This window comes from Saccoglossus kowalevskii, chromosome 18, assembly GCF_978046115.1.
Source record: "Saccoglossus kowalevskii chromosome 18, keSacKowa6.1, whole genome shotgun sequence".
Classification (NCBI taxonomy): Eukaryota; Metazoa; Hemichordata; class Enteropneusta; family Harrimaniidae; genus Saccoglossus; species Saccoglossus kowalevskii.
Genome location: NC_140658.1, coordinates 6,034,755 through 6,061,811, shown reverse-complemented (window position 1 = coordinate 6,061,811; position 27,057 = coordinate 6,034,755). Strand labels below are relative to the sequence as shown.

General features: G+C 37.9%; 3 protein-coding genes across 3 annotated transcripts; 1 reads left to right on the top strand and 2 right to left on the bottom strand.

The window, feature by feature from the left end:
- Positions 1-6,556: 6,556 nt before the first annotated feature.
- Positions 6,557-7,603, bottom strand: LOC102802758 (carbohydrate sulfotransferase 1-like). The gene has a single exon (XM_006812584.3). The coding sequence runs from the start codon at positions 7,601-7,603 to the stop codon at positions 6,557-6,559; it is 1,047 nt and encodes a 348-aa protein (XP_006812647.3).
- A 1,215-nt stretch (positions 7,604-8,818) lies between these two features.
- LOC100372306 (carbohydrate sulfotransferase 5-like) lies at positions 8,819-12,825 on the top strand. The gene is made up of 2 exons (XM_006812583.3): positions 8,819-9,029; positions 11,529-12,825. Exon 2 carries the CDS (start codon positions 11,561-11,563, stop codon positions 12,617-12,619), a length of 1,059 nt encoding a protein of 352 aa, XP_006812646.2. The 5' UTR covers positions 8,819-9,029; positions 11,529-11,560; the 3' UTR covers positions 12,620-12,825.
- A 1,436-nt stretch (positions 12,826-14,261) lies between these two features.
- Positions 14,262-26,798, bottom strand: LOC100372152 (calcium and integrin-binding family member 2-like). Its single transcript, XM_002731659.4, has 7 exons — positions 26,653-26,798; positions 23,475-23,509; positions 22,651-22,750; positions 22,353-22,500; positions 18,176-18,285; positions 15,830-15,918; positions 14,262-14,892 (listed from the first exon to the last, which is right to left on the bottom strand). The coding sequence occupies exons 1-7, from the start codon at positions 26,701-26,703 to the stop codon at positions 14,871-14,873; spliced, it is 555 nt and encodes a 184-aa protein (XP_002731705.1). The 5' UTR covers positions 26,704-26,798; the 3' UTR covers positions 14,262-14,870.
- Positions 26,799-27,057: the final 259 nt, after the last annotated feature.

Below are 27,057 nucleotides of genomic sequence, written 5' to 3'. Positions count from 1 at the left end.
TTAAACTTTCCCTAGTGTCACCCACATCATACTTTAAACTTTCCCTAGTGTCACCTACATCATACTTTAAACTTTCCCTAGTGTCACCCACATCATACTTTAAACTTTCCCTAGTGTCCCCCACATCATACTTTAAGTTTTCCCTCGTGTCACCCACATCATACTTTAAACTTTCCCGAGTGTCACCCACATCATACTTTAAACTTTCCCGAGTGTCACCCACATCATACTTTAAGCTTTTCCTAGTGTCACCCACATCATACATTAAACTTTCCCTAGTGTCACCCACATCATACTTTAAACTTTCCCTAGTGTCACCCACATCATACTTTAAGCTTTCCCTTGTGTCACCCACATCATACTTTAAGCTTTCCCTAGTGTCACCCACATCATACTTTAAACTTTCCCTAGTGTCCCCCACATCATACTTTAAGTTTTCCCGAGTGTCACCCACATCATACTTTAAACTTTCCCGAGTGTCACCCACATCATACTTTAAACTTTCCCGAGTGTCACCCACATCATACTTTAAGCTTTTCCTAGTGTCACCCACATCATACTTTAAACTTTCCCTAGTGTCACCCACATCATACTTTAAACTTTCCCTAGTGTCACCCACATCATACTTTAAGCTTTCCCTTGTGTCACCCACATCATACTTTAAGCTTTCCCTTGTGTCACCCACATCATACTTTAAACTTTCCCTAGTGTCACCCACATCATACTTTAAGCTTTCCCTAGTGTCACCCACATCATACTTTAAACTTTCCCGAGTGTCACCCACATCATACTTTAAACTTTCCCTAGTGTCACTCACATCATACTTTAAGCTTTCCCTAGTGTCACCCACATCATACTTTAAACTTTCCCTAGTGTCACCCACATCATACTTTAAACTTTCCCTAGTGTCACCCACATCATACTTTAAGGTTTCCCTAGTGTCACCCACATCATACTTTAAACTTTCCCTAGTGTCACCCACATCATACTTTAAGCTTTCCCTTGAGTCACCCACATCATACTTTAAACTTTCCCTAGTGTCACCACATCATACTTTAAACTTTCCCTAGTGTCACCCACATCATACTTTAAACTTTCCCTAGTGTCACCTACATCATACTTTAAACTTTCCCTAGTGTCACCCACATCATACTTTAAACTTTCCCTAGTGTCACCCACATCATACTTTAAACTTTCCCTAGTGTCACCCACATCATACTTTAAACTTTCCCTAGTGTCACCCACATCATACTTTAAACTTTTCCTTGTGTCACCCACATCATACTTTAAACTTTCCCTAGTGTCACCCACATCATACTTTAAACTTTCCCTAGTGTCACCTACATCATACTTTAAACTTTCCCTAGTGTCACCCACATCATACTTTAAACTTTCCCTAGTGTCACCCACATCATACTTTAAACTTTCCCTTGTGTCACCCACATCATACTTTAAACTTTCCCGTGTGTCACCCACATCATACTTTAAACTTTCCCTAGTGTCACCCACATCATACTTTAAACTTTCCCTAGTGTCACCCACATCATACTTTAAACTTTCCCTTGTGTCACCCACATCATACGTTAAGCTTTCCGTAGTGTCACCCACATCATACTTTAAACTTTCCCTAGTGTCACCCACATCATACTTTAAACTTTCCCTTGTGTCACCCACATCATACTTTAAACTTTCCCTAGTGTCACCCACATCATACTTTAAACTTTCCCTGGTGTCACCTACATCATACTTTAAACTTTCCCTTGTGTCACCCACATCATACTTTAAACTTTCCCTTGTGTCACCCACATCATACGTTAAGCTTTCCCTAGTGTCACCCACATCATACTTTAAACTTTCCCTAGTGTCACCCACATCATACTTTAAGCTTTCCCTTGTGTCACCCACATCATACTTTAAACTTTCCCTTGTGTCACCCACATCATACTTTAAACTTTCCCTAGTGTCACCTACATCATACTTTAAACTTTCCCTAGTGTCACCCACATCATACTTTAAACTTTCCCTAGTGTCACCCACGTCATACTTTAAACTTTCCCTAGTGTCACCCACATCATACTTTAAACTTTCCCTAGTGTCACCCACATCATACTTTAAGCTTTCCCTAGTGTCACCCACATCATACTTTAAGCTTTCCCTTGTGTCACCCACATCATACTTTAAACTTTCCCTAGTTTCACCCACATCATACTTTAAACTTTCCCGTGTGTCACCCACATCATACTTTAAACTTTCCCTAGTGTCACCCACATCATACTTTAAGCTTTCCCTAGTGTCACCTACATCATACTTTAAACTTTCCCTAGTGTCACCCACATCATACTTCAAACTTTCCCTAGTGTCACCTACATCATACTTTAAACTTACCCTAGTGTCACCCACATCATACTTTAAACTTTCCCTAGTGTCACCCACATCATACTTTAAACTTTCCCTAGTGTCACCCACATCATACTTTAAACTTTCCCTAGTGTCACCTACATCATACTTTAAACTTTCCCTAGTGTCACCCACATCATACTTTAAACTTTCCCTAGTGTCACCCACATCATACTTTAAACTTTCCCTTGTGTCACCCACATCATACTTTAAACTTTCCCGTGTGTCACCCACATCATACTTTAAACTTTCCCGTGTGTCACCCACATCATACTTTAAACTTTCCCTAGTGTCACCCACATCATACTTTAAACTTTCCCTTGTGTCACCCACATCATACGTTAAGCTTTCCCTAGTGTCACCCACATCATACTTTAAACTTTCCCTAGTGTCACCCACATCATACTTTAAGCTTTCCCTAGTGTCACCCACATCATACTTTAAACTTTCCCTAGTGTCACCCACATCATACTTTAAACTTTTCCTGTTGTCACCTACATCATACTTTAAACTTTCCCTTGTGTCACCCACATCATACTTAAAACTTTCCCTTGTGTCACCCACATCATACTTTAAACTTTCCCGAGTGTCACCCACATCATACTTTAAACTTTCCCTTGTGTCACCCACATCATACTTTAAACTTTCCCTTGTTTCACCCACATCATACTTTAAACTTTCCCGAGTGTCACCCACATCATACTTTAAACTTTCCCTAGTGTCACCCACATCATACTTTAAGCTTTCCCTTGTGTCACCCACATCATACTTTAAACTTTCCCTAGTGTCACCCACATCATACTTTAAACTTTCCCTAGTGTCACCCACATCATACTTTAAACTTTCCCTAGTGTCACCTACATCATACTTTAAACTTTCCCTTGAGTCACCCACATCATACTTTAAACTTTCCCTAGTGTCACCCACATCATACTTTAAACTTTCCCTAGTGTCACCCACATCATACTTTAAGCTTTCCCTTGTGTCACCCACATCATACTTTAAACTTTCCCTAGTGTCACCCACATCATACTTTAAACTTTCCCTTGTGTCACTAACATCATACTTTAAACTTTCCCTAGTGTCACCTACATCATACTTTAAACTTTCCCTAGTGTCACCCACATCATACTTTAAACTTTCCCTAGTATCACCCACGTCATACTTTAAACTTTCCCTAGTGTCACCCACATCATACTTTAAACTTTCCCTAGTGTCACCCACATCATACTTTAAACTTTCCCTAGTGTCACCCACATTATACTTTAAACTTTCCCTAGTGTCACCCACATCATACTTTAAGCTTTCCCTAGTGTCACCCACATCATACTTTAAACTTTCCCTAGTGTCACCCACATCATACTTTAAGCTTTCCCTAGTGTCACCCACATCATACTTTAAGCTTTCCCTTGTGTCACCCACATCATACTTTAAACTTTCCCTAGTTTCACCCACATCATACTTTAAACTTTCCCGTGTGTCACCCACATCATACTTTAAGCTTTCCCTAGTGTCACCCACATCATACTTTAAGCTTTCCCTAGTGTCACCTACATCATACTTTAAACTTTCCCCAGTGTCACCCACATCATACTTTAAACTTTCCCTTGTGTCACCCACATCATACTTTAAACTTTCCCTAGTGTCACCCACATCATACTTTAAACTTTCCCTTGTGTCACCCACATCATACTTTAAACTTTCCCTAGTGTCACCCACATCATACTTTAAACTTTCCCTTGAGTCACCCTCATCATACTTTAAACTTTCCCTTGTGTCACCCACATCATACTTTAAACTTTCCCTTGTGTCACCCACATCATACTTTAAACTATCCCTTGTGTCACCCACATCATACTTTAAACTTTCCCTAGTGTCACCTACATCATACTTTAAACTTTCCTTAGTGTCACCCACATCATACTTTAAACTTTCCCTTGTGTCACCTACATCATACTTTAAACTTTCCCTAGTGTCACCCACATCATACTTTAAACTTTCCCTAGTGTCACCCACATCATACTTTAAACTTTCCCTAGTGTCACCCACATAATACTTTAAACTTTCCCTAGTGTCACCCACATCATACTTTAAACTTTCCCTAGCGTCACCCACATCATACTTTAAACTTTCCCTTGTGTCACCTACATCATACTTTAAACTTTCCCTAGTGTCACCCACATCATACTTTAAACTTTCCCTTGTGTCACCCACATCATACTTTAAACTTTCCCTAGTGTCACCTACATCATACTTTAAACTTTCCCTAGTGTCACCCACATCATACTTTAAACTTTCCCTAGTGTCACCCACATCATACTTTAAACTTTCCCTAGTGTCACCCACATCATACTTTAAACTTTCCCTTGTGTCACCCACATCATCCTTTAAACTTTCCTTTGAGTCACCCACATCATACTTTAAGCTTTCCCTTGAGTCACCCACATCATACTTTAAACTTTCCCTAGTGTCACCCACATCATACTTTAAACTTTCCCTAGTGTCACCCACATCATACTTTAAACTTTCCCTAGTGTCACCCACATCATACTTTAAACTTTCCCTAGTGTCACCCACATCATACTTTAAACCTTCCCTAGTGTCACCCACATCATACTTTAATCTTTCCCGTGTGTCACCCACATCATGCTTTAAACTTTCCCTAGTGTCACCCACATCATACTTTAAACTTTCCCTTGTGTCACCCACATCATACTTTAAGCTTTCCCTAGTGTCACCTACATCATACTTTAAACTTTCCCTAGTGTCACCCACATCATACTTTAAACTTTCCTGTGTGTCACCCACATCATACTTTAAACTTTCCCTTGTGTCACCCACATCATACTTTAAACTTTCCCTAGTGTCACCCACATCATACTTTAAACTTTCCCTAGCGTCACCCACATCATACTTTAAACTTTCCCTAGTGTCACCCACATCATACTTTACACTCTCACTAGTGTCACCCACATCATACTTTACACTCTCACTAGTGTCACCCACATCATACTTTAAACCTTCCCTAGTGTCACCCACATCATACTTTAAACTTTCCCTAGTGTCACCCACATCACACTTTAAACCTTCCCTAGTGTCACCCACATCATACTTTACACTCTCCCTAGTGTCACCCACATCATACTTTAAACTTTCCCTAGTGTCACCCACATCATACTTTACACTCTCCCTAGTGTCACCCACATCATACTTTAAACCTTCCCTAGTGTCACCCACATCATACTTTAAACCTTCCCTAGTGTCACCCACATCATACTTTAAACTTTCCCTAGTGTCACCCACATCATACTTTAAACTTTCCCTAATGTCACCCACATCATACTTTAAACTTTCCCTAATGTCACCCACATCATACTTTAAACTTTCCCTAGTGTCACCCACATCATACTTTAAACTTTCCCTAGTGTCACCCACATCATACTTTAAACTTTCCCTAGTGTCACCCACATCATACTTTAAGCTTTCCCTAGTGTCACCCACATTATACTTTAAACTTTCCCTTGAGTCACCCACATCATACTTTAAACCTTCCCTAGTTTCACCCACATCATACTTTAAACTTTCCCTAGTGTCACCCACAACATACTTTAAACTTTCCCTTGTGTCACCCACATCATACTTTAAACTTTCCCTAATGCTGTCCAATTAATATCTTAGACCTTCCTTCTTTATGGCGTAGATTTTCTCGTGTCACTCACATCATACCATAGACGTCTGTGGTCGTTTTAGTATTAGTCACAGTCGATTTGTTATTTGAGAAAAACATTCAAATAATATGGATAAAATTACAATTTATCAGTCACGTGATTTCTCAGAACCGAGTTCGGTGAACTCATTTTTTTTATTTCAACCTTGTTAATACATAAAATATCACATATGTAAAAATAAAAAAAAATTACATTATTATTGTAATTGAGTAACACTGTAACAGTTTAAATATCATCTCTCGTAACAAACGCTATTACATTGCTCAAAGGTCGCCATGCGTTTCATAATGCAATCAATTTTTTTAAAAATCAGACAAAACTCGGTTTTCAGGAAAATGTTCACGACAATTTGTAAATAAAAAACGCACGCACATCAAATTTGGGAAAAAAATGATCAGAAACTGTTTTTTCTTTTGTTCTGTGAGAAAAGATCAAAGTTGTACAGAACCAAACTCGTCTAATACTAAACTCGAATTCCCTTTCAACTGTTCCTCCGTGTCAACAAGGGCGTAACCGAACATTTTAAACACATTTGCTGGACACAACTCTTGTATTCGTTTGACCTGAGTATAAGTTAATTTGTGTCGCCAAGCCTGACCGTTATTGGGTCTGTTACTGGTTTCTATCTGTATCATGTTATCTACTTGCTCTGCTGTCGTCTGCATGCCAATAAAATCGTACAATTTTGGAACCCATTTTCGTGGGCTGTCGGCTATGTCCTCGTACCGAACTAAAATATAGTTACTTTTCATCCATTTTGGCGCATTTATTTCAACCATGTAGTTCGCTTCCATCCACATGCACGATTCTTTAATCGTTCTCTCCAATGTTCCGTGAAAAAGGCTTTGATTGGTTTCGAGGTGCTGAAATAGCTCGCGTGATGACGCCATCCCACGTGGGTCGCGAACGAGGTGAATGACCTTAACGTTTTGGGTTTTAATAATATTGGCAATTTGGAAAATGTTATAAAGCCGTATGGTTTTAACCAGTATATGCTCTTTTGATTCGCAAAATCTCGTTATATCGTGTGTCGTAATAGGAGGCGGCAGGGGCAATCTAACGTACGAACGAAAAAATGATATCTTGTTCAAATAACGAACAAAATATTCGTGTTTCGAGAAATCACAGCTGTAAATTCCTTGTAAAACGGAGATGAGGTGTGGTCGCATCTTCTCCAACGCACTAAAACTGTCATCTGCTGTTTGCGTTCCCGGTAACTGGTGAGCTATCATCCACCCTGGTTCGTATGCATAAAAGAAATCCGGATGGTACCCGATATAACGCGCTGTTAGGCTCGATCCAGACCTCATTCTTGCGTGAACCAAAACTCGGATTCTTCCGTCATCAGTAACAGCCGATTCTCGGGCACCTTCGGGTGCCGGTATCCCTTGAGTGATGTTGGTTTCATTCCATGCCATGTTTCCGAGGTCTACAGAAAGTCTATCAATACGTGGCTTTGACGTGTGTCTGGGAACCATGGTAACGAACCATACAATCACTACAGTCATCAGCACGGTCCCATAGACTAGGACCCGCTCCACGAATTTCATACTGCAGTAACTTGAATTCGGTCAACATCTGACCTGAACGCATATAATCAGCATGCTTATCACAGACAGTAGAAACACATCGAATACCACAGACTACTATTAATATTTAAATTCATATTCTGGCTCAAGCTGTTACACCAACATATTATTGAACTGCGTTCATCCAAACACTGGCGACAGATGGCGCTGTCCACATAAAATGCAAATCACGAAATATAACAAACCTGATTAATTTAGGTTCTCATTTAAACTCGACTTGGCAATATCACTTTATAGTTCGGCTTAAAAAATATTGATATTAACTTTAACAGTGCTTTCGTCCATTTGATTGTTTTGGGTCTAAATTTTAAATATAATCCTTCAAACGTTATGGTGAACTTGAATTGCAAATTGGTCGCCATTTTGAATGTTGGTGATATGTCCCACACAAATATGCGATGTGAAATACTCACTGTGGGTTCGGGACTCGAGAACGGAGCATAACAATAACTACCCAAAGTGATGTAATTACCATTCGGCTAGAGGGCCCACCAAAATAGGCACCTCCATCTTAACACGTATTCCCCTCATGGGAGGTTAAGCCGTAAAATAAACCAAGCTGTTACGTGTGTCGAGTATATTAAAAGTACCTTTAAAATGAAATAAATACTGGTTAAACATTTCCTGCCAAAAAGTAAGTGCAAATATCTTAATTGCTTTTCGAGCCTGTATATATATTTAATCAAACGCACATAATATGATATTACTTTAACTTTTTGGTCTCAAATTAAAAAAGTTATCAATATTGTTTTTAGAAACACCAAGCAAGTTTTAATATCTTTTGTGAAAAGTGAACACAAATTGACGGTGCGAGATCTTATTCGAGTATATTGTTGAAATTTAAGTCGTAAAGCCGAGGTCATCGACCAGTAGTAATCCCAACTTCGCTCGAGAGGAAGCAGATTTAAGTGCATGTACAACATTATCGTTATGTTTGGCCAAAAAATACAATTGTTTGAAGTTTCTTTAATTAAAATCTCGCTCCATGCTGCTCATATAAAAGATGATATAGTCGCCAACTGAAAGGATTTCATGCGAAAATAATCACTTTTGATACGGTTGCAGCGTGTCAACACGTGTGACCAGGTCGTAAATGAATTAATCCATTTCAAACCAGTGGTTCGATGTCATCAGCGTTTTATGCTTCACAACGGTTTTAACTGCCGAGATTTGTCTAGTCGGATGTCGAAAAAAGCGTCGAAACTGCAAATTTGTCGTGCTGGGAACTGACATGACGTCATAACAATACCAAGTTTATGGTTCGTAGCAGATTCACACTACGAGATTACCAACACATCACGTGACTCCAATAGAGGTAAGTGTGGTTATGCTGGAGCATTTAGTAGTTTACTTCCGTGCGGCATTTAACTGATAAATGAACGAATTTAATACTGTATTTCAACAAATCGTATAATAGAAATAATAATGTAAAACAAATGCATTGTATACAAATGCATTAAAAAAATAATTGATACAACTGGGTGTATTTTGCTGCAGCACTGATTTGATCTTTGACCCCGATTTGGCGTTGAATGAACCGTTCCTTTATATGTATATATGTGCATTCAACTACCAATTTATGCAAAATCTAAAGCGTTCGTGTCGCAAATTATCGCCAAATGTCATTTTTTTCTCCACGGGAGAGAAAATAAATGAACTGGTAAATGTAAACTGCGTCGGCGATCATTTGTTTCCAATTGACGATGATGATAGTACGCGAATAAGATTACCTCAATGACAGTAAGATCCATACTCGGACTGAAATTGAACACTACACTATATATAATATGTCGCTAGTTATGATTCAATCAATTTAATTCAAATCACATTGCATGTAAGCGCTGTGTCGTTTCTAAATTGCCATTATGTCAATATATAATAACCTGTTAATGGTCATGGTATCCACTAATGCGCATGCGTAGCTGAACACGTAAATGTCACACATGAACTGAGAAAATAAACAACCGATCGACTATGTGGGAACAACGCACTCGTTTGTATGTGATCAATTTTTTTATTTTTTTTAGTGTTGATATTTTTATGTAATTGTTATTTATGCACATGTTGCAATGCGCACATGTAGTACAAATTCCGTATTGAATTATAAATAATACCATATCCTATCAATATTTATATTCGTGAATCATGAAAATCCGAGACTGACAAACAATCTACAAGTACAAAACAACCGATTGGCGAACACTGAGTTCACAAGTACATGTACATTCAAACTTGGCTGACCAGTACATTACAATAAAATATATGGGTATCATGGCACTCAGCTAGGACGTGGGATCGTGATTTTTCGAAACAAGTCAAGTTAGTCTGCTCAACTTGTGAGAATACGTGTCTCAATGAAATAGTTCATATTAAAAGCATAGTTGAGGAAACACACTACATACAGGACAAAATAAATAATTTACTCTGATAAGCGTGTCTCATTTCATGAAAGGTTGGACAAATGAACAAACATTGTATTATAACAACAAAATGTATATACACATTTATTTCTCACTGAGAACAAATCTTGAAATGCCAGCTGGGTGAGATTAATTTGTTTTTCATTTATTTATTTATTTCATTTTCAATGGCTTTTGTTAGTTATGTCAGAAAAAATAAACATTAATATTTTGTTATCGATTCATTGTTTTTCTCAGTCATAGAATCATAGAAGAATCAATGTACGACACCGATTTTTAAAAATATTCTGGACATCACAATGCCGATTATTACGATTTGAAAAAAAATAGGACAGAACATAGAGAAACATATTTGTGTCGGTCGGTGCTTTGAAATCGGATAGAAGTGAAACAGCTGACGATGCATCTAATTACAAACTCTGACACAGTAATGGAATTACAGTAGGGGTCCGAATGGCTCATGAACAATAGGTCATACAACATAGAATACTTTTAGTTTTGATGTAATTTCCAAAAACGATAAATATTTTGCCGGAAATAACTGTTTTTCGAGCTAGACAGGGAAACCGGCTCAATCCAAAGGCGTGGGTGTAATTCCGAAATTTTCCCCAGACTTTATCGTCATAATTCAGATTGGAGAGTTGATGTGGGCTGTAAGTATGCCCAGGTTGTACTTTTAACTATAATACTTTTTTTTTTGTTTTATAATTATAATAAACCCGAGCATTGAAGCTCAGTCAGTTCCTTTCAAGTTTTGCTGTTGTTTAAGTTTACTACACATACTCAAATTCGATACGTGTGACTATAAATGTTACAACAGGGATTTGATACTAAAATTATAGAAGTGCACTGTGTATGTGTGGAGAATTCGTCATAGACGACTTTCCCGGAAGTAGCGAGACTGGGGTGCAAAAATACTTCTGCTTTGTCATAGCTGAAAATAAAAACATGTCAATTTGCTGATAGCCGATTGAAAGGAATTTTATTTTTTATTTTTGTGACAACGATTGGTGCTCCAAGGAGCATAGTATCACGACTGCAAGTTTACGTTACACCCCAAAATGACATGCGCGCATGCGAAACGCCGTATCTCCGACTACCGGGAAAGTCGTCTATTAAAGTGAAACGCAGACACGCTTCGTTCCAAGAGGGCGCAATTTACACGGAATGCGTATTACAAGAAACACCATATTAATGAATATTATAAATTAACAGTGTTCCACTTATTATGAACAAAAGAATAATAAATCTGTGCATTTGAGGGGGTCGAAAATTTATAAGATACATAACTTTGACAATCAATTGAAACTCTTCAGATATACGAAACAATTCGATTCACCATTCTCAGCACAGACTGAGAAATGAAATTCACAAAATATTTTCTTTATTTATAGAGAAATGATACGTATAAAGTGAAATCACAACAATGAAGAGACGGACTTGGAAGATGATCCTGGCGTGTATTTCAGTCTCAGTAGCACTGACATTGCGAATACGGGACAGATATCAACACATGATTCGAGAAGAGACATCGGAATGCACCGGGAGCGTAGAATGTAACCATGACGACAACCCTGTCAATATTCTCGTCTTTGCGAGGAAGCGGACTGGCTCGAAACTGACTGCCAGATATATCGCCAGTCACCCCGATGTGTTTTACGTGTACGAGCCTGGATTCATGGTGGCTGATCATTTTACGAAGATGAAGGGGAAAGAATCCAATGAATTCCTAGAGGGTATCAGGCCGAAATTGATCGATTTCTTAGATTCCATATTTCACTGCAACTTCACCAGCCATCCCTATTTTATCTGGTATTTAAATAATGTAGACATGTTTGAAAAAAGAGGAGAATATAATTTGACTCATCCTATTACTATGGAAACGATCACAGACCTTTGCGTATCAAAGAGGCATAAGCTCGTCAAAGTGATTCGACTTGATAGACTTCTGTTGACGGAACCACTCCTGAAAAGACACAACGTCAAAGTCATCCACCTCGTTCGAGACCCACGTGGCACTGCTAAATCACGAAAAGAGTTTGAAGGCAGTTTGAAGAAGTTGGCCGGGAACGAGGATCAAAGTCTTGAACGAGATGTGTTAGAGAAGGAGATTGGTGACGTGTGCAAATGGATGGAAGTTAACTACGCGGACGGAAAAGAGGGGTCAAAATGGATGAAAAAAAACTATATGTGGGTAAGATACGAAGACATCGCCGACCGTCCCTGGATGGCTGTGCCGAAAATGTACAACTTTCTCAATCTGTCTTTGCCAATCACCATAGATGAAGTCATGAATTCGAAAATGGAATTTCTTCCCAATAACGGGGAGGCCTGGAGGACGCATGCGCAGTTTGAGACGGTTAAAATGATTCAGGAAATATGCGGAACAAGCATTTTTGAAAAATTCGGCTACCAGATTGTCAACGCCTCAAGAGAGTTGGTCAGTCGTGACAATGAACTAGTAATACATATGGAACAATTATGAAATAGAATTTAAAAGTTACAAAGTTTGCTTTACCATAACGCGGTGAGATTTACTTAAAAAACAATTATATTTCTCAAAGTTAATTCATATATTAAATATGATTACTTATTTTATTACATATGAAACATTGACACTTTATTTGAAGTTGGACACAATCTCTTAAAACAGCCAGGTGTTGATTTCAATAAATCTTATTGCTGCAATAATTGGACTACCGGTACTTCAGGTAACAAGATAAGCTCTCTTTCACATTACGTTACGGTTGTATTGAGTCAGACCACAAAGCACGCCACCAAGTGTTTGTTTTCCTCTGCGAAGCTGAGAAAGGGGCAATCAATTTTAGTGATTTTCACAAAGATCTGAAGTCACACAAAAAAGTAACCTTGGTTACAGGCGTGCGTTGAGTTAAAGCTGTAAAAATGCTCCTAAAACATTCACAGAAACTATCACCAGCATTATGACATGCTAAACACCATCGAAACTGAATGTTTGGTCAATATTTCCAGCAAGTAAATGAAACTTGTTTCGTTTTACTCTTTATCTGCAAGGTTAAATTAAATGGTTTCATAACTGTCGAAACGCAGCTCACATTTCCTTTCAGTGGGTAAACAGTCCAACGTTTCGTCCATTCTACTCCGCAGTGATATGAATGAATAAAATAAACATCAATTTAATGTCATTATAAATTCTCTTTTTGCAGCCAGTCTTATGGAGAACCAGGATTGTGACTACAAGCTGCATGTATTCTTCCTCAATTAATATAGATGTGTCATATTCAACCACACATCACCACCCCCCACCCCCCACCCCTACCCCGCCTCTGCAATGAATTGATTTTTTGAGTACCGGTATTCAGGGTGTGGTGCACGAGAAACACAAGTAATGATATCATTCTAAACTCTGTATTCCGCAACAAACACACAAATAAAAGTCTGTACAAAATAAGTTGATAGAAAGTTTATTGAACCAAAGCTCACAATGTGACAAATACACCCGGAGAAAGAAAACCACCAGGAGAAATAAAATGCTGTCTCGGTTTATATTAAAATAATAGCACACTTGATAAGAGCATGTTAGAAATGATTTTTGAAATATCAATATTTACAAATTTTCAATTTATTCCTCATTCTTAGATAGTAAAAAAATGCTGTTTTCTCTTAACAGTGAGGGCGCTGTTTACAAACTAGCAGTTCACCAAATAGATTATCCCATTCTTAACACTGAGGGCACTATTTACAAAAATTGATTACTGACCTCCAAGCAAATCAAATATTCGTTACAATTTTTGCAATGGGAGTCATGTGACCTGTCCCAAACATGTAAATGTATTACTGATATTTATCTTGATAACCAAACAAGAATATAATGCATATAGCATTAGGAATAAATATTTCTCATTTTCATTCACATGTATAAATCCATTCCAATGCAATATGCATATTAACGCACTTATACATGCATACTTTTATCTTTGGTGATTTAAAACTATTTTTCAACTCAACATGACCACCACCTAACCTTCTCTCTCCCCTGAAAGTCTACTCAAAGATTACAATTTTACAATGTAATGTACGAATGATTCTGCAGTTTCCAGCAATGTATGCGTGAAAATTGGTCTTGACAATTATTTTGAAAAACTTAATTTCTAATGGATATGCAAATTTTTATTTGTTGCTTGAGGTAAAAGTAACTTGTCACAGAAATGAACTATAGCATTTCTCTATTCACCACTACTAAATTAAAATTACCGATTTTTATTTGTGAAACAAGAAATTAAACGATGCTGTTTTCTTATTGAGTAGTCATCTCAATCATCATGGATTGCATAGACAACTTAATATTTATAATTCCAGCAAGAGATATCAGAAACGTCAAAATGCTAAATGTTTTTTTTTTGCAAGTAATGCTGATGGTGTACGTGTAACTTCAATTAACTCTCATTCGGAATTGACTTTGACTGGACAGATAAATCAATCAAGATAAAATCTAGTGAAAATAATTCGTACACTGTGACCCTTTCATAAGCAATGAAAAAAGACTACATTTCATGAAAGTCGCTACAACTCTTTGTGTAACAGAACCGCAGCAAAATCTTTGCTGCTTACAAATTAAACAATTATCAGTGAAAATAGACATTTATAATAAAATATATTACTTGTACCAATGCATTCAGTCAGAATAAAGCAGATTACAGTACACATGTCTTTATTGTTCTGGAATGACTCAGTGAATCAGGAACATATCCATCCTCTTACAAGCGAAATCTAAAAGAGCTGAGAAACATTTGGAAACAGTTAGCACAATGACATTCAATCAAGTAAGACGGTGGACCATTACACATCTATGGGGTGGCGATGGCAGAAAAACTGTAAAATATTTTTTTTCCCCATGATGAATTACTGGTTCTCCCATACAATTTAGGCATAAATCTGTTATTGATCTTTGCAGGATTCCGTTTCAGATATTTTCTTTCTGTGCCATTTTTGTCACCCTACCCTGAGTTTCTATCCCAAAGTGATCGTGGTATAAGAATGGAGAAAACAGACATTGTAAAATGAATGGTCACAAGGAATATAGAATATCAAGAACCGTTTCATTTACAGCATACTACTATCATGCATACATCATGAGGTCCTCCTCTGGGTCAAAAAAACTCTAATTGATCCATTGGTGAGTGAGAAGCAAGAGACCTGCGTCAAGCAGCTATTATATTTGACCAGTTAATACTCAAACATACTATGTTATACATAAATGTTGTAATTTATTAACTTTATTGGAAAATGAAAAAACAAAGAGTTTGTTGCCTGTGCAGAAATGCATGCACTTGTTTAAAAGACTAAAGGGATGTCTGAGATCAAAATAAGATGCCTTTTAATGACCCAGTATACAATAAAAGCAATTTTTTATTTATAATGCATTTCTATTGGAGATGCGCTTCTAATAGAGGGAATATGGTATTAATTTCCTAGCTTTTTTTTGAAAATAATGACACTTCACAAGTATGCAAATGATGAGGGAAACAAAATGTATACATGTAAGACTCATTAATTGAGGTCTTGATTACTATCCTCAAATGACACGCCTCCTTCCAGTGAAACAATATTACTTACAGGATGGGGGGGGGGGACTTTTTTTAATTGTTTTGAAACACTTGCTCTCTTGTTCTGCATGGAAAGGTAATAAATCAGATTAATTGTAAGGAAGACTTACTTGACAAAGTCAGGTGCCTTGGAGATCACATGTTCAAACTCAGCAAATGACAATGACTCGTCATCATCTAAATCAGCTTCTTCAAATATCTAAGAAGGGAAAAAAAAAAGAATGGGCATCACAGGCTGACCTGAAATATAAAATCTTTTTTGGCCAAATACATATAGTTCCAACTTATTACGTTCCTTGGCTGTATTTTCAGAATGTGACAGGGTGTGTGTGAAAGAATTCTTAATGTCATTCAGAAAAGTATAGCGATACAAAGGTATTCACATAAGTCATTGCGACTCTAACCTAACCTAATTTCACTGCTCCCTCTCAAAATTACTGGTATTTATAGTAGCTGTAGATGGCAAAAGCAGTAATTCATAAATTTCACTAGCACAATCTTTACAGAGTTTGTGGAATTCTCCAAGATTTGACTTGTTACTGTTGATGCAATGTTCTCCTCAAAGCGTTTTAGCGTACCGAGGCCGCTACTCTATTATTTATGCCGCTACTCTGAGAGATTGCCCACTACTCTGAGAGATCACCCGCTACTCTGTTGCATTTCCTGTTATTCTTTATTTTAGCTTATAAACACACATGCGAATCTTTTAGTCAGCGTCATCAGCGTCCGGTACTGTGAACCAAATCAGGTGTGAATGGAAACAGTGATTATGCAAAGACAATGGACTAATACAGCTTCGTACTTCAACAATAAACACTTTCGCCATATTTAATGGAGGTAATCGCAAGCATTTTCTCAGTAGCATATTCGGCTTGAAGCAGCAACGATGTCAAGCAGCAGAAACATTACGTCGTGGTTCTGCGTAGAACACCCTGCTGGGCCCCCTGGTTCCGATCGATAAACCCACCAGCAACGTGGTCGCCGGTACCCCTGTCGGCCGTGGTACTAAACGTGTCCAAGATGACGTTACAACGAAAGGTGCAAAGAAAAGAAAGTCTGGATTTTGATGGACAATGGAAAACAAAACATACGTGGTAGAGAGAAACAACGATGGCAAAGGTAAAACAAGTATTTATTTGTAGCGTTTTACTTGGAAGCGTATTTTGACCTATTTTAGTAAACTTTTGTATGGCTTCATTTTTTTACGATCGTCGAAACATTTTTTTTGGAAACTTCTTTTTTTCTGGCTGTTGGCTACGATTTATCAAAATAACTAATACTAGTTTTGTGATTTGTGTAAATTTTATCATGGCAATTTTTTTAGATTTTAATAAAGTTTAGCGACTTTTCAAAATGGCGACAATTTGTTTATTTTCGTGTTGATCTTGACGATATTTTTTAAATACAAGTATTGATTCGCCCCTATTTCTTATCTTTTAGGAATGCTGTGTCACATATGTGGAAAATTCAACTTAAAATCATCCAGAAATAGTTCTTTGGTATGGAATTCTATGCCATGTATAAATATTACGAAATATGCTATAGATAAACACGCACACTCGGAGATGCACAAGAAGGCCATGTCATTAGAAGTGGGAAGCAAAGAAAATTACGGCGTTCTCAAAAGCTGCAGACCACTGGGCTTCCATGAAAGTCAGAAGAATCATCATTACATAGAATGCACACAGCAGCAGATTTATGTAATCTTGTACATAAATTCGCTAAAAAATAAAGACATTTTCATCCATGCAAGCCTGTTTTCTTTATCTCCATACATATGCTAATGCATATGTAAATTATATGCAAATTAGCCACCACTATGAGACATTTTTCTGGGGAGAACACTGTGATGGTGGTGTACTTGAGGAACTCAAATCAGTTTTTGTCACATCAAAATTTCACACCTAAATCTATGTGATTTTTACAAATACAATAAATTATTCATGAAGTTAAAATTTAGCAAATACCCATAGCAACTTGAAAACTCGAACACGAAAGTTTCCTCTAAAGAACAAAGGCGTGATGAAGTCGTGTTGTCAATTTCTGTGGAAAATTCAGTGTTAGAGATATGTGACTACAATCAGTAATGTAATTCTGTCAAAAGAAATCTGAATAAAATGCTGAAAACAAAGCAGATTAAATGTTTCCTGGTCAAGAGACTGTTTGTCTTCCTAGTTGTTCAAGTGTGCATCGCACATATCTGTTAAAGCGGGAGAGTCATCACCTGCGCATGTGTCAGACGGCCATAGCGCGTCATTGTTTACAAACAAGTGTCTACCCATGAGCCTTTGCGTTTTAACATGTGATGTTATCATCGCTTGGGACTCAATTCCCGCGCGTACACAGGTGACGAACCTCTCGCTTTAAGAATATAAGAATATTTGAATATCCAAATTCTCCTGTGGCAGAGACTGAATGAGTGCACACAGTGGATGCCTGGAGAATGAGTTACTTACATTATCAATAAGTTGTTGCATATCTTCATCTGTCAAAGACTGATCTCCAGTCAGTCTACCGACAACCTCTTTTAAATCAGCACTGTCAATAAAGTCATCTTCATTGAAGTCTGTAAAGGAAACAAAATATATACACATGAACATAACAAATAAACTGAAATCTTTCTGGACTGAACACAGAGGTCTGCTGTTTATTTTACAGAAGTCTGCTGTGGGCTTTACAGAGGTCTGCTGTGGGCTTTACAGAGGTCTGCCGTGGGCTTTACAGAGGTCTGCCGTGGGCTTTACAGAAGTCTTCTGTAGGCTTTACAGAGGTCTGATGTGGGCTTTACAGAGGTCTGCTGTGGGCTTCACAGAAGTCTGCTGTGGGCTTTACAGAAGTCTGCTGTGGGCTTTACAGAAGTCTGCCGTGGGCTTTACAGAGGTCTGCCGTGGGCTTTACAGAGGTCTGCCGTGGGCTTTACAGAGGTCTGCCGTGGGCTTTACAGAGGTCTGCCGTGGGCTTTACAGAGGTCTGCCGTGGGCTTTACAGAGGTCTGCCGTGGGCTTTACAGAGGTCTGCTGTAGGATTTACAAAGGTCTGCTGTGGGCTTCACATAGATCTGCTGTAGGCTTTACAGTGGTCTGATGTAGACTCTACAGAGGGCTGCTGTTTATTTTACAGAAGTCTGCTGTGGGCTTTACAGAAGTCTGCTGTGGGCTTTACAGAAGTCTGCTGTGGGCTTTACAGAAGTCTGCTGTGGGCTTTACAGAAGTCTGCTGTGGGCTTTACAGAAGTCTGCTGTGGGCTTTACAGAGGTCTGCTGTGGGCTTTACAGAAGTCTGCTGTGGGCTTTACAGAAGTCTGATGTGGGCTTTACAGAGGTCTGCTGTGGGCTTTACAGAAGTCTGATGTGGGCTTTACAGAGGTCTGCTGTGGGCTTTACAGAAGTCTGCTGTGGGCTTTACAGAGGTCTGCTGTGGGCTTAACAGAGGTCTGCCGTAGGCTTTACAGAGGTCTGCCGTAGGCTTTACAGAGGTCTGCCGTAGGCTTTACAGAGGTCTGCCGTAGGCTTTACAGAGGTCTGCCGTGGGCTTTACAGAGGTCTGATGTGGGCTTTACAGAGGTCTGCTGTAGGCTTTACAGAGGTCTGATGTGGGCTTTACAGAGGTCTGCTGTTTATTTTACAAAAGTCTGCTGTGGGCTTTACAGAGGTCTGCTGTAGGTTTTACAGAGGTCTGATGTGGGCTTTACAGAGGTCTGCTGTAGGCTTTACAGAGATCTGCTGTGGGCTTTACAGAGGTCTGATGTGGGCTTTACAGAGGTCGGATGTGGGCTTTACAGAGGGCTGCTGTTTATTTTACAGAAGTCTGCTGTGGGCTTTACAGAGGTCTGCTGTGGGCTTTACAGAGGTCTGCCGTAGGCTTTACAGAGGTCTGCTGTGGGCTTTACAGAGATCTGATGTGGGCTTTACAGAGGTCTGATGTGGGCTTTACAGAGGTCTGCTGTAGGCTTTACAGAGGTCTGATGTGGGCTTTACAGAAGTCTGCTGTGGGCTTTACAGAAGTCTGCTGTGGGCTTTACAGAAGTCTGCTGTGGGCTTTACAGAGGTCTGCTGTGGGCTTTACAGAAGTCTGCTGTGGGCTTTACAGAAGTCTGATGTGGGCTTTACAGAGGTCTGCTGTGGGCTTTACAGAAGTCTGATGTGGGCTTTACAGAGGTCTGCTGTGGGCTTTACAGAAGTCTGCTGTGGGCTTTACAGAGGTCTGCTGTGGGCTTAACAGAGGTCTGTCGTAGGCTTTACAGAGGTCTGCCGTAGGCTTTACAGAGGTCTGCCGTAGGCTTTACAGAGGTCTGCCGTAGGCTTTACAGAGGTCTGCCGTGGGCTTTACAGAGGTCTGATGTGGGCTTTACAGAGGTCTGCTGTAGGCTTTACAGAGGTCTGATGTGGGCTTTACAGAGGTCTGCTGTTTATTTTACAAAAGTCTGCTGTGGGCTTTACAGAGGTCTGCTGTAGGTTTTACAGAGGTCTGATGTGGGCTTTACAGAGGTCTGCTGTAGGCTTTACAGAGATCTGCTGTGGGCTTTACAGAGGTCTGATGTGGGCTTTACAGAGGTCGGATGTGGGCTTTACAGAGGGCTGCTGTTTATTTTACAGAAGTCTGCTGTGGGCTTTACAGAGGTCTGCTGTGGGCTTTACAGAGGTCTGCCGTAGGCTTTACAGAGGTCTGCTGTGGGCTTTACAGAGATCTGATGTGGGCTTTACAGAGGTCTGATGTGGGCTTTACAGAGGTCTGCTGTAGGCTTTACAGAGGTCTGATGTGGGCTTTACAGAGGTATGCTGTTTATTTTACAAAAGTCTGCTGTGGGCTTTACAGAGGTCTGCTGTAGGCTTTACAGAGGTCTGCTGTGGGCTTTACAAAGGTCTGCTGTGGGCTTTACAGAAGTCTGCTGTGGGCTTTACAGAAGTCTGCTGTGGGCTTTACAGAAGTCTGCTGTGGGCTTTACAGAAGTCTGCCGTGGGCTTTACAGAAGTCTGCTGTGGGCTTTACAGAGGTCTGTTGTGGGCTTTACCAAAGTCTTCTGTGGGCTGCACAGAAGTCTGCTGTGGGCTTTACAGAAGTCTGCTGTGGGCTTTACAGAGATCAGGAGTTGGTTTTACAGAGGTCTGAATTTGGTTTCACAGAGGTTTAGTGTTCTTTTTACAGAGGTCTGCTGTGGGCTTTACAGAAGTAAGGAGTTAGTTTTACAGAGGTTTTGAACTGGTTTTACCAAGGCCTGAAGTTGTTTTTACAGAGGTCTGGAGTTGTTTTTACATAGGTCTGGAGTTGGTTCTACATAGGTCTAGAGTTGTTTTTACAGAGGTCTGGAGTTGGTTCTATAGAGGTCTGGAGTTGGTGTTCATTTTACAGAAGTCTGGTGTTAGTTTTGAAGAGATTTTGAACTGGCTTTACAGAGGTCTGAAGTTGTTTTTTACAATCTGAGTAAGAACCACATGTAGTACCTATATATGTATATATAACAACCTTTATTGATATCGTATCCCTTCTGGGATATAGATTAGAATACAATAAGGATATAAGGAACAATAAAATACATAAGTAATAATAATAATAAAAAAGAAATAAATAGTAATACTGTGAAAATATTATTATATAAATATTTTTTTGGTGTTATTTTGAGGCAGCTGGTAAATTGCTTTTCATGAAATTCTCTCTTTTATTGAAACAGTCGCTGATAAACTTGGCAATTGCTTGGACGGTTTCAGAATTTTTGTTATTGAGAAGTGCTTTCAGATTACCGGATAAGTTTACGTTTTCAAACAAAGCATCTCTTTCAAATTTGTACTGGTTACAATTGAAGAGGAAGTGTTCTTCATCTTCAATTTCATTGGAGTCACAGACAGGGCATGTTCTATTTAAGACATCTATGTTGTGATATCGCCCAACTTCAATCTGAAGTATGTGGGCACTTATCCTCAGTTTAGTCATAGATGATCTGTATGTAATATGTAATATCAAAGCAATTGGACTTGCAGTTTTCAACAAGAAGTCGAAAATATCACTTTTTACCAAAAATGACAAAAATATTCTCCAAAATTAGAGAATTAGAGATATCATCACAAAATGAACAAATCTGAGAGAAGTCTACATGTAGTACCTATATATGTAATATCAAAACAATTGGATTTGGGGTTTTCAACAAGAAGTCAAAAATATCACTTTTTACCAAAAATGACAAAAATATTCACCAAAATTAGAGAATAGAAGATATCATCACGAAATGAACAAATCTATGAGAGGTCTACCCAAGGTACATATACACCAAGTATCAAAGCATTCAGGCTTGTAGTTTTCAAGAAGAAGTCGAAAAAGTAAAACATTGACACGGACGACGACGCACAATCACTCATATGATAAGCTAAAAAAGTGATTTCTTGGTCATATTTTATTTTGAAAACCAAACTGCCGTTTAACGTCGAAGGGCCAATTTACGACAGAATCCGGTACATTGTATAGACAGGATTTCTCTGATTGTAAGGTAACGTTACCGTAGTTCTGAGTATGTGAAAAAATGACTGACCTCAATAAAGTGCCATTTGCAACAAATTTGCCAAATGGTGACCTCAAATTAGCGCCAGACAAAAATGAAAATGCATCAAAGTGTTGCCTATATGAGGTATTATATGATACTCACCATAAATTCTGAACGCATACTCTGCCTTGACTCCCTTGGGGGCATTGTCACTGAACACAGACATCATATCCAAGAAATCTTCAAACGTTAAGTCACCATCATTAGATGATGAGAAGACTTTACAGATACGGTCGTTGAATGGATTTACCTGAACACAGAGAACAATACAGGACTCAACTTTTCATTTGCAAAATTAAAAGTAGCCAAGCAACAGCAAAAGGCATGCAGTGCCAACAATGGAAAATATATAATTACATTATTAAGCCTGCATACATCAAAGAAATTATTTTTTTTTTACCTTCAACTCCGAAAGTTCTAATATTGTGTTCATAGGAAGTCTCACATTTCTGTCTTGCCTTACAGCATCTGGGTCCAATAAATGAAAACGCTTGAAGGCACTGAAAAGTAAAAAAGCAAAAGTTTTATTTAAATAGATTATAAGCGTTCTTCCCAGACAATGGCATGCAGTATCAGACATTTTGCATAACAATAGAATGTGTTCTATTGTGTTTATTGTCATGCTAAATTTGTTCTATTGTTGCAAACCCATACTCTATAACGCTCCAGGAAGAACCTTGAGCGGTTATGTATGAGGACACTAATTTGCACTCTGGGATAGCAAAAATTTCATTAAACAAACATACAATGTCATATTATAGAAGACATTTTACACTTTATTGCAGAATGTACTTTTTAATATATGTGAAGGAAATGACATTTCAAAGACAATGACAAGAAGAACAAGTTCACATGCATCTGTATCAATATTCAAGAATTTACCACAATTCTACATGTTTTGTGAAAACCAAAAAATTTTCCTTGAGGTTGTAAATAAATAAAGCAATATTGTAATCTATAAGAAGTCAGATTCAATTTCAAAAACAATCAGAGAATATATTGAATTGGATGATGAATAGTATTTGTATTTTTGAGAAGAAAAAAAATATTGCTCTGGAGGGATTCTAGTGAATTGTTGGAAAATTGGAGTACTTTCTTTAACATCAATAAACATAGCATAGCAACCAGAGTGCTTTTGGAAAGTACACTGCAATGTAAGCCCCCGATTTTGTTAGCATGTTGAAAGAATTGGGAATGAGATTAACTGAGCCAATTTATACTTACTGAAGAATTTCTTTCTTACTGAAGTAGGTCAACTCCTGAAAAATAAATATAATGTAATATTATTATTATACATTTGCCAGCAAAAACCAAAGGACGAAATAAACTAGATGTTCAAATGTATGGATGTGATTAAATGTGTAATGTATGACTGCATTATTTGGAAAACACTTTTCTTTGTTTTCATGGCAGAAAACAAATGTTGTATGCCCTCTATGTTAATTTGATGAGTCACAAATGCACAGATTGAACTAAATCCTTGACGTATCAGAAAATCCTACATTAATTGATATATCGTAATCGTCTGACTTAGCGTCCATGAAAATCGCAGTAAAAAAATGAAGTGAAAATGTCTGTTTTAGGACATTTTAAAATCGTTTCCTATGGCAAGAATATACTAGTATATCTCAACATTTTACCATTGTTTCCTATGCCAAGAATATATCTCAACATTTTACCATTGTTTCCTATGGCAAGAATATATCTCAACATTTTACCATTGTTTCCTATGGCAAGAATATATCTCAATATTTTACCATTGTTTCCTATGGCAAAAATATATCTCAACATTTTACCATTGTTTCCTATGGCAAGAATATATCTCAACATTTTACCATTGTTTCCTATGGCAAGAATATATCTCAACATTTTACCATTGTTTCCTATGGCAAGAATATATCTCAACATTTTACCATTGTTTCCTATGGCAAGAATATATCTCAACATTTTATCATTGTTTCCTATGGCAAGAATATATTTCAACATTTTATCATTGTTTCCTATGGCAAGAATATATTTCAACATTTTACCATTGTTTCCTATGGCAAGAATATATCTCAACATTTTACCATTGTTTCCTATGGCAAGAATATATCTCAACATTTTATCATTGTTTCCTATGGCAAAAATATATTTCAACATTTTACCATTGTTTCCTATGGCAAGAATATATCTCAACATTTTACCATTGTTTCCTATGGCAAGAATATATCTCAACATTTTATCATTGTTTCCTATGGCAAGAATATATTTCAACATTTTACCATTGTTTCCTATGGCAAGAATATATCTCAACATTTTACCATTGTTTCCTATGGCAAGAATATATCTCAACATTTTACCATTGTTTCCTATGGCAGGAATATATCTCAACATTTTGCTCAGTGACATATGGTGAAAAAAAGGTACATGTACTTTTTGATGTCTAGAAGTATTAACAATTTTTAGTTGGTTTTTAATGAGGATATGTGCTTTCATTGTGGTCTATCGAAACCACTGCTAAAATGATATTTTATGCATTAGCATTTTAGCATACTACTGACTAATGCTAAAACGATTAATTGTAGACAGGATTTTGACAGAAATATGGTCACTGCTTTTATGTGCTGAAAAGAATATTGAAAATACACTGGCCAATGAGGATCACAAATCAGGAAATCAGACGTCGTGCAAACATTCAAACAATAAGTGAGATTGTAAGAAACAGGAGGTGGAAGTGAATTGGACATGTGTTATGCATGGAAAGGAATGACATACTGTAGAATACTTTATTTTCGCTTGGAATTTATTTTCGCTATTTTCGCTGAATGGATGATTCCGTGAAAATAAAATCCAGCGAATATACTCTTTTTCCTATATTTCACATTAAATTCATCAAAAATCAGTGAAAATAAGTTCCATACAAAACGCCCAAAAAGCCTTTTCAGCGAAAATTAATTCCAGCGAAAATAAAGTATTCCACAGTACCAAGATTCGCTTTAACATAGGAACCAGAGGGCAAAAGGAATGTGGGAAGACCAAAGGGAATTGGAGAAGAAATTTGGAAAAGAAAGAAATCAATTGGGATACAAGACTTGGGCGGAGGCAGAAGTAGCGGTGCAAGACAGAGAAGCATGGAAGAGGAGAGATGCTGGCCCTATTCTCCACCAGGAGACAAGGAAATAATGATGATGACTTTATGTGCTGAAATATGCCACATGTAAAAAAAACCATTTAAGTATAGTTGCCCTATTCAGTAGCAGTGTGCCCTCTAATAAGACTGATTTACCCGGTAGTAGGGAAGCAGAGTCAAAATGGAATCCATCGAGTCAGCTTGTTGACTGCTGAGAAGATCAGTATCAGAAACAAAATATTGTGGTCCCTGATTTACTTTGTATTAACATTTATTTTGTGTATAAAATGGGAATTTCATTTTTATCAAATTACAAATTCCACAATTATAGTAAGGCGTTTTTCAAGATAACTATATCATTGTACGATTTTCTGCTTTTGATGTAGTTGCAATTTGTAAGAAAGCAGTGCATCATATCGGCTTAGAGGACAGTAGGGTGTAACCTTATATTGTTTATAAGGTAATTAAATGTCATTTATTTCCATAATTGTGTTTAAATTGGTCTTATATAAGTTTATTCATATTTGTCACTCATAATCAGTTCATAACATGAAAAGCAAAATTTATATTACCATGCAACCAACCATAAGGTACGTAATTTGTGTAAGACACATGTATTACTCCTACATGTATTATTCCCAGTAAAAAACAAATTATATATTTTGGCGTATTAAGTTGTGCCTGGTACAAAAGATCAGAAGCTCAGAACCTTGCATTCACACCAGGAATTTGTTGAGGCATAAACAATCGACCAGAAGCATGGTTTCCATGGAATCAGATCGTTCACGGATGGTTTATATCACAAATTTAACCATGGCTCCATTGAAATAGAATAAGACACTATTGCGTCGATTTACGCTATTGTTGAATGTAATACTAACAATGATAACTATGATACAGTGACTGTATGACAATAACGGATGTAACGAATGCATGATCAAATCGGGTGCCTACTTCCGTGTTGACAGAGTCCGCCATTTTGAATCCGCGTGTCATTCAAAACAAGACGGCTATCGTCCGTTTTGTTGTTGCACAGTCGTCAGTAAAATTATGACATGCACAGATATTATGCTGTCAAGGTATGTGGGTGTCATTATGTTGTAAAATTGACGTCAATGTGTAAGTCAACTCATTAAGTGGCGGCAGAACGAACCGTTTATGTGTAAAACACGAACGACGTCAACAAGTCTAATGACATGACAGTGAATTGATATAAAAGACCTGTTGCTTTGAAGAACGTGGCGACTTCTCGCGACAACTGAAGTTCCAGACCAAAAGTGTAGTACTGACCTGGTAGTCTTCTAGCTCAGCTTCGGTAAACTGACTATTTGAAGCTCCCATTTTCACAAATTAAACCAATAGTTTAACAAATGACCTGGGACTGGCTTGTCGGCTCACCTCACAAAGAATGTGTCATTATTTGCGTTTCTAAAGGCTCCTGTGACGTCATACCGAAAACAAAAGTAAATACGTACTCTCTAACGTGGTGACAATTCTAGATACCGTATCCACACGCCGGTAATAAAAATGTAATAACAATACAACAAGTTGTTTAATGACCAAAAATGTGTGCCATTAACCTTTTCATCACCAGTTCCTTCTTTTCATCACAAATTCACAAAATACTCCTGTTTATAGTCCGCACTTTCCTCCAGAAGATTGGGACCAAAATAGCCAATTTGTTTGGTAAAAACT

Excerpts from the sequence above, each read along its gene's own strand:
- LOC102802758 (XM_006812584.3), bottom strand. The coding sequence starts at position 7,603 with ATGGTTCCCAGACACACGTCAAAGCCACGTATTGATAGACTTTCTGTA.
- LOC100372306 (XM_006812583.3), top strand. The coding sequence starts at position 11,561 with ATGAAGAGACGGACTTGGAAGATGATCCTGGCGTGTATTTCAGTCTCA.
- LOC100372152 (XM_002731659.4), bottom strand. The coding sequence starts at position 26,703 with ATGGGAGCTTCAAATAGTCAGTTTACCGAAGCTGAGCTAGAAGACTAC. Across the intron at positions 23,510-26,652 it reads CTGAGCTAGAAGACTACCAG|GAGTTGACCTACTTCAGTAA; the intron begins GTCAGTACTACA and ends TTTATTTTTCAG. Across the intron at positions 22,501-22,650 it reads TAGAACTTTCGGAGTTGAAG|GTAAATCCATTCAACGACCG; the intron begins GTAAAAAAAAAA and ends CTCTGTGTTCAG.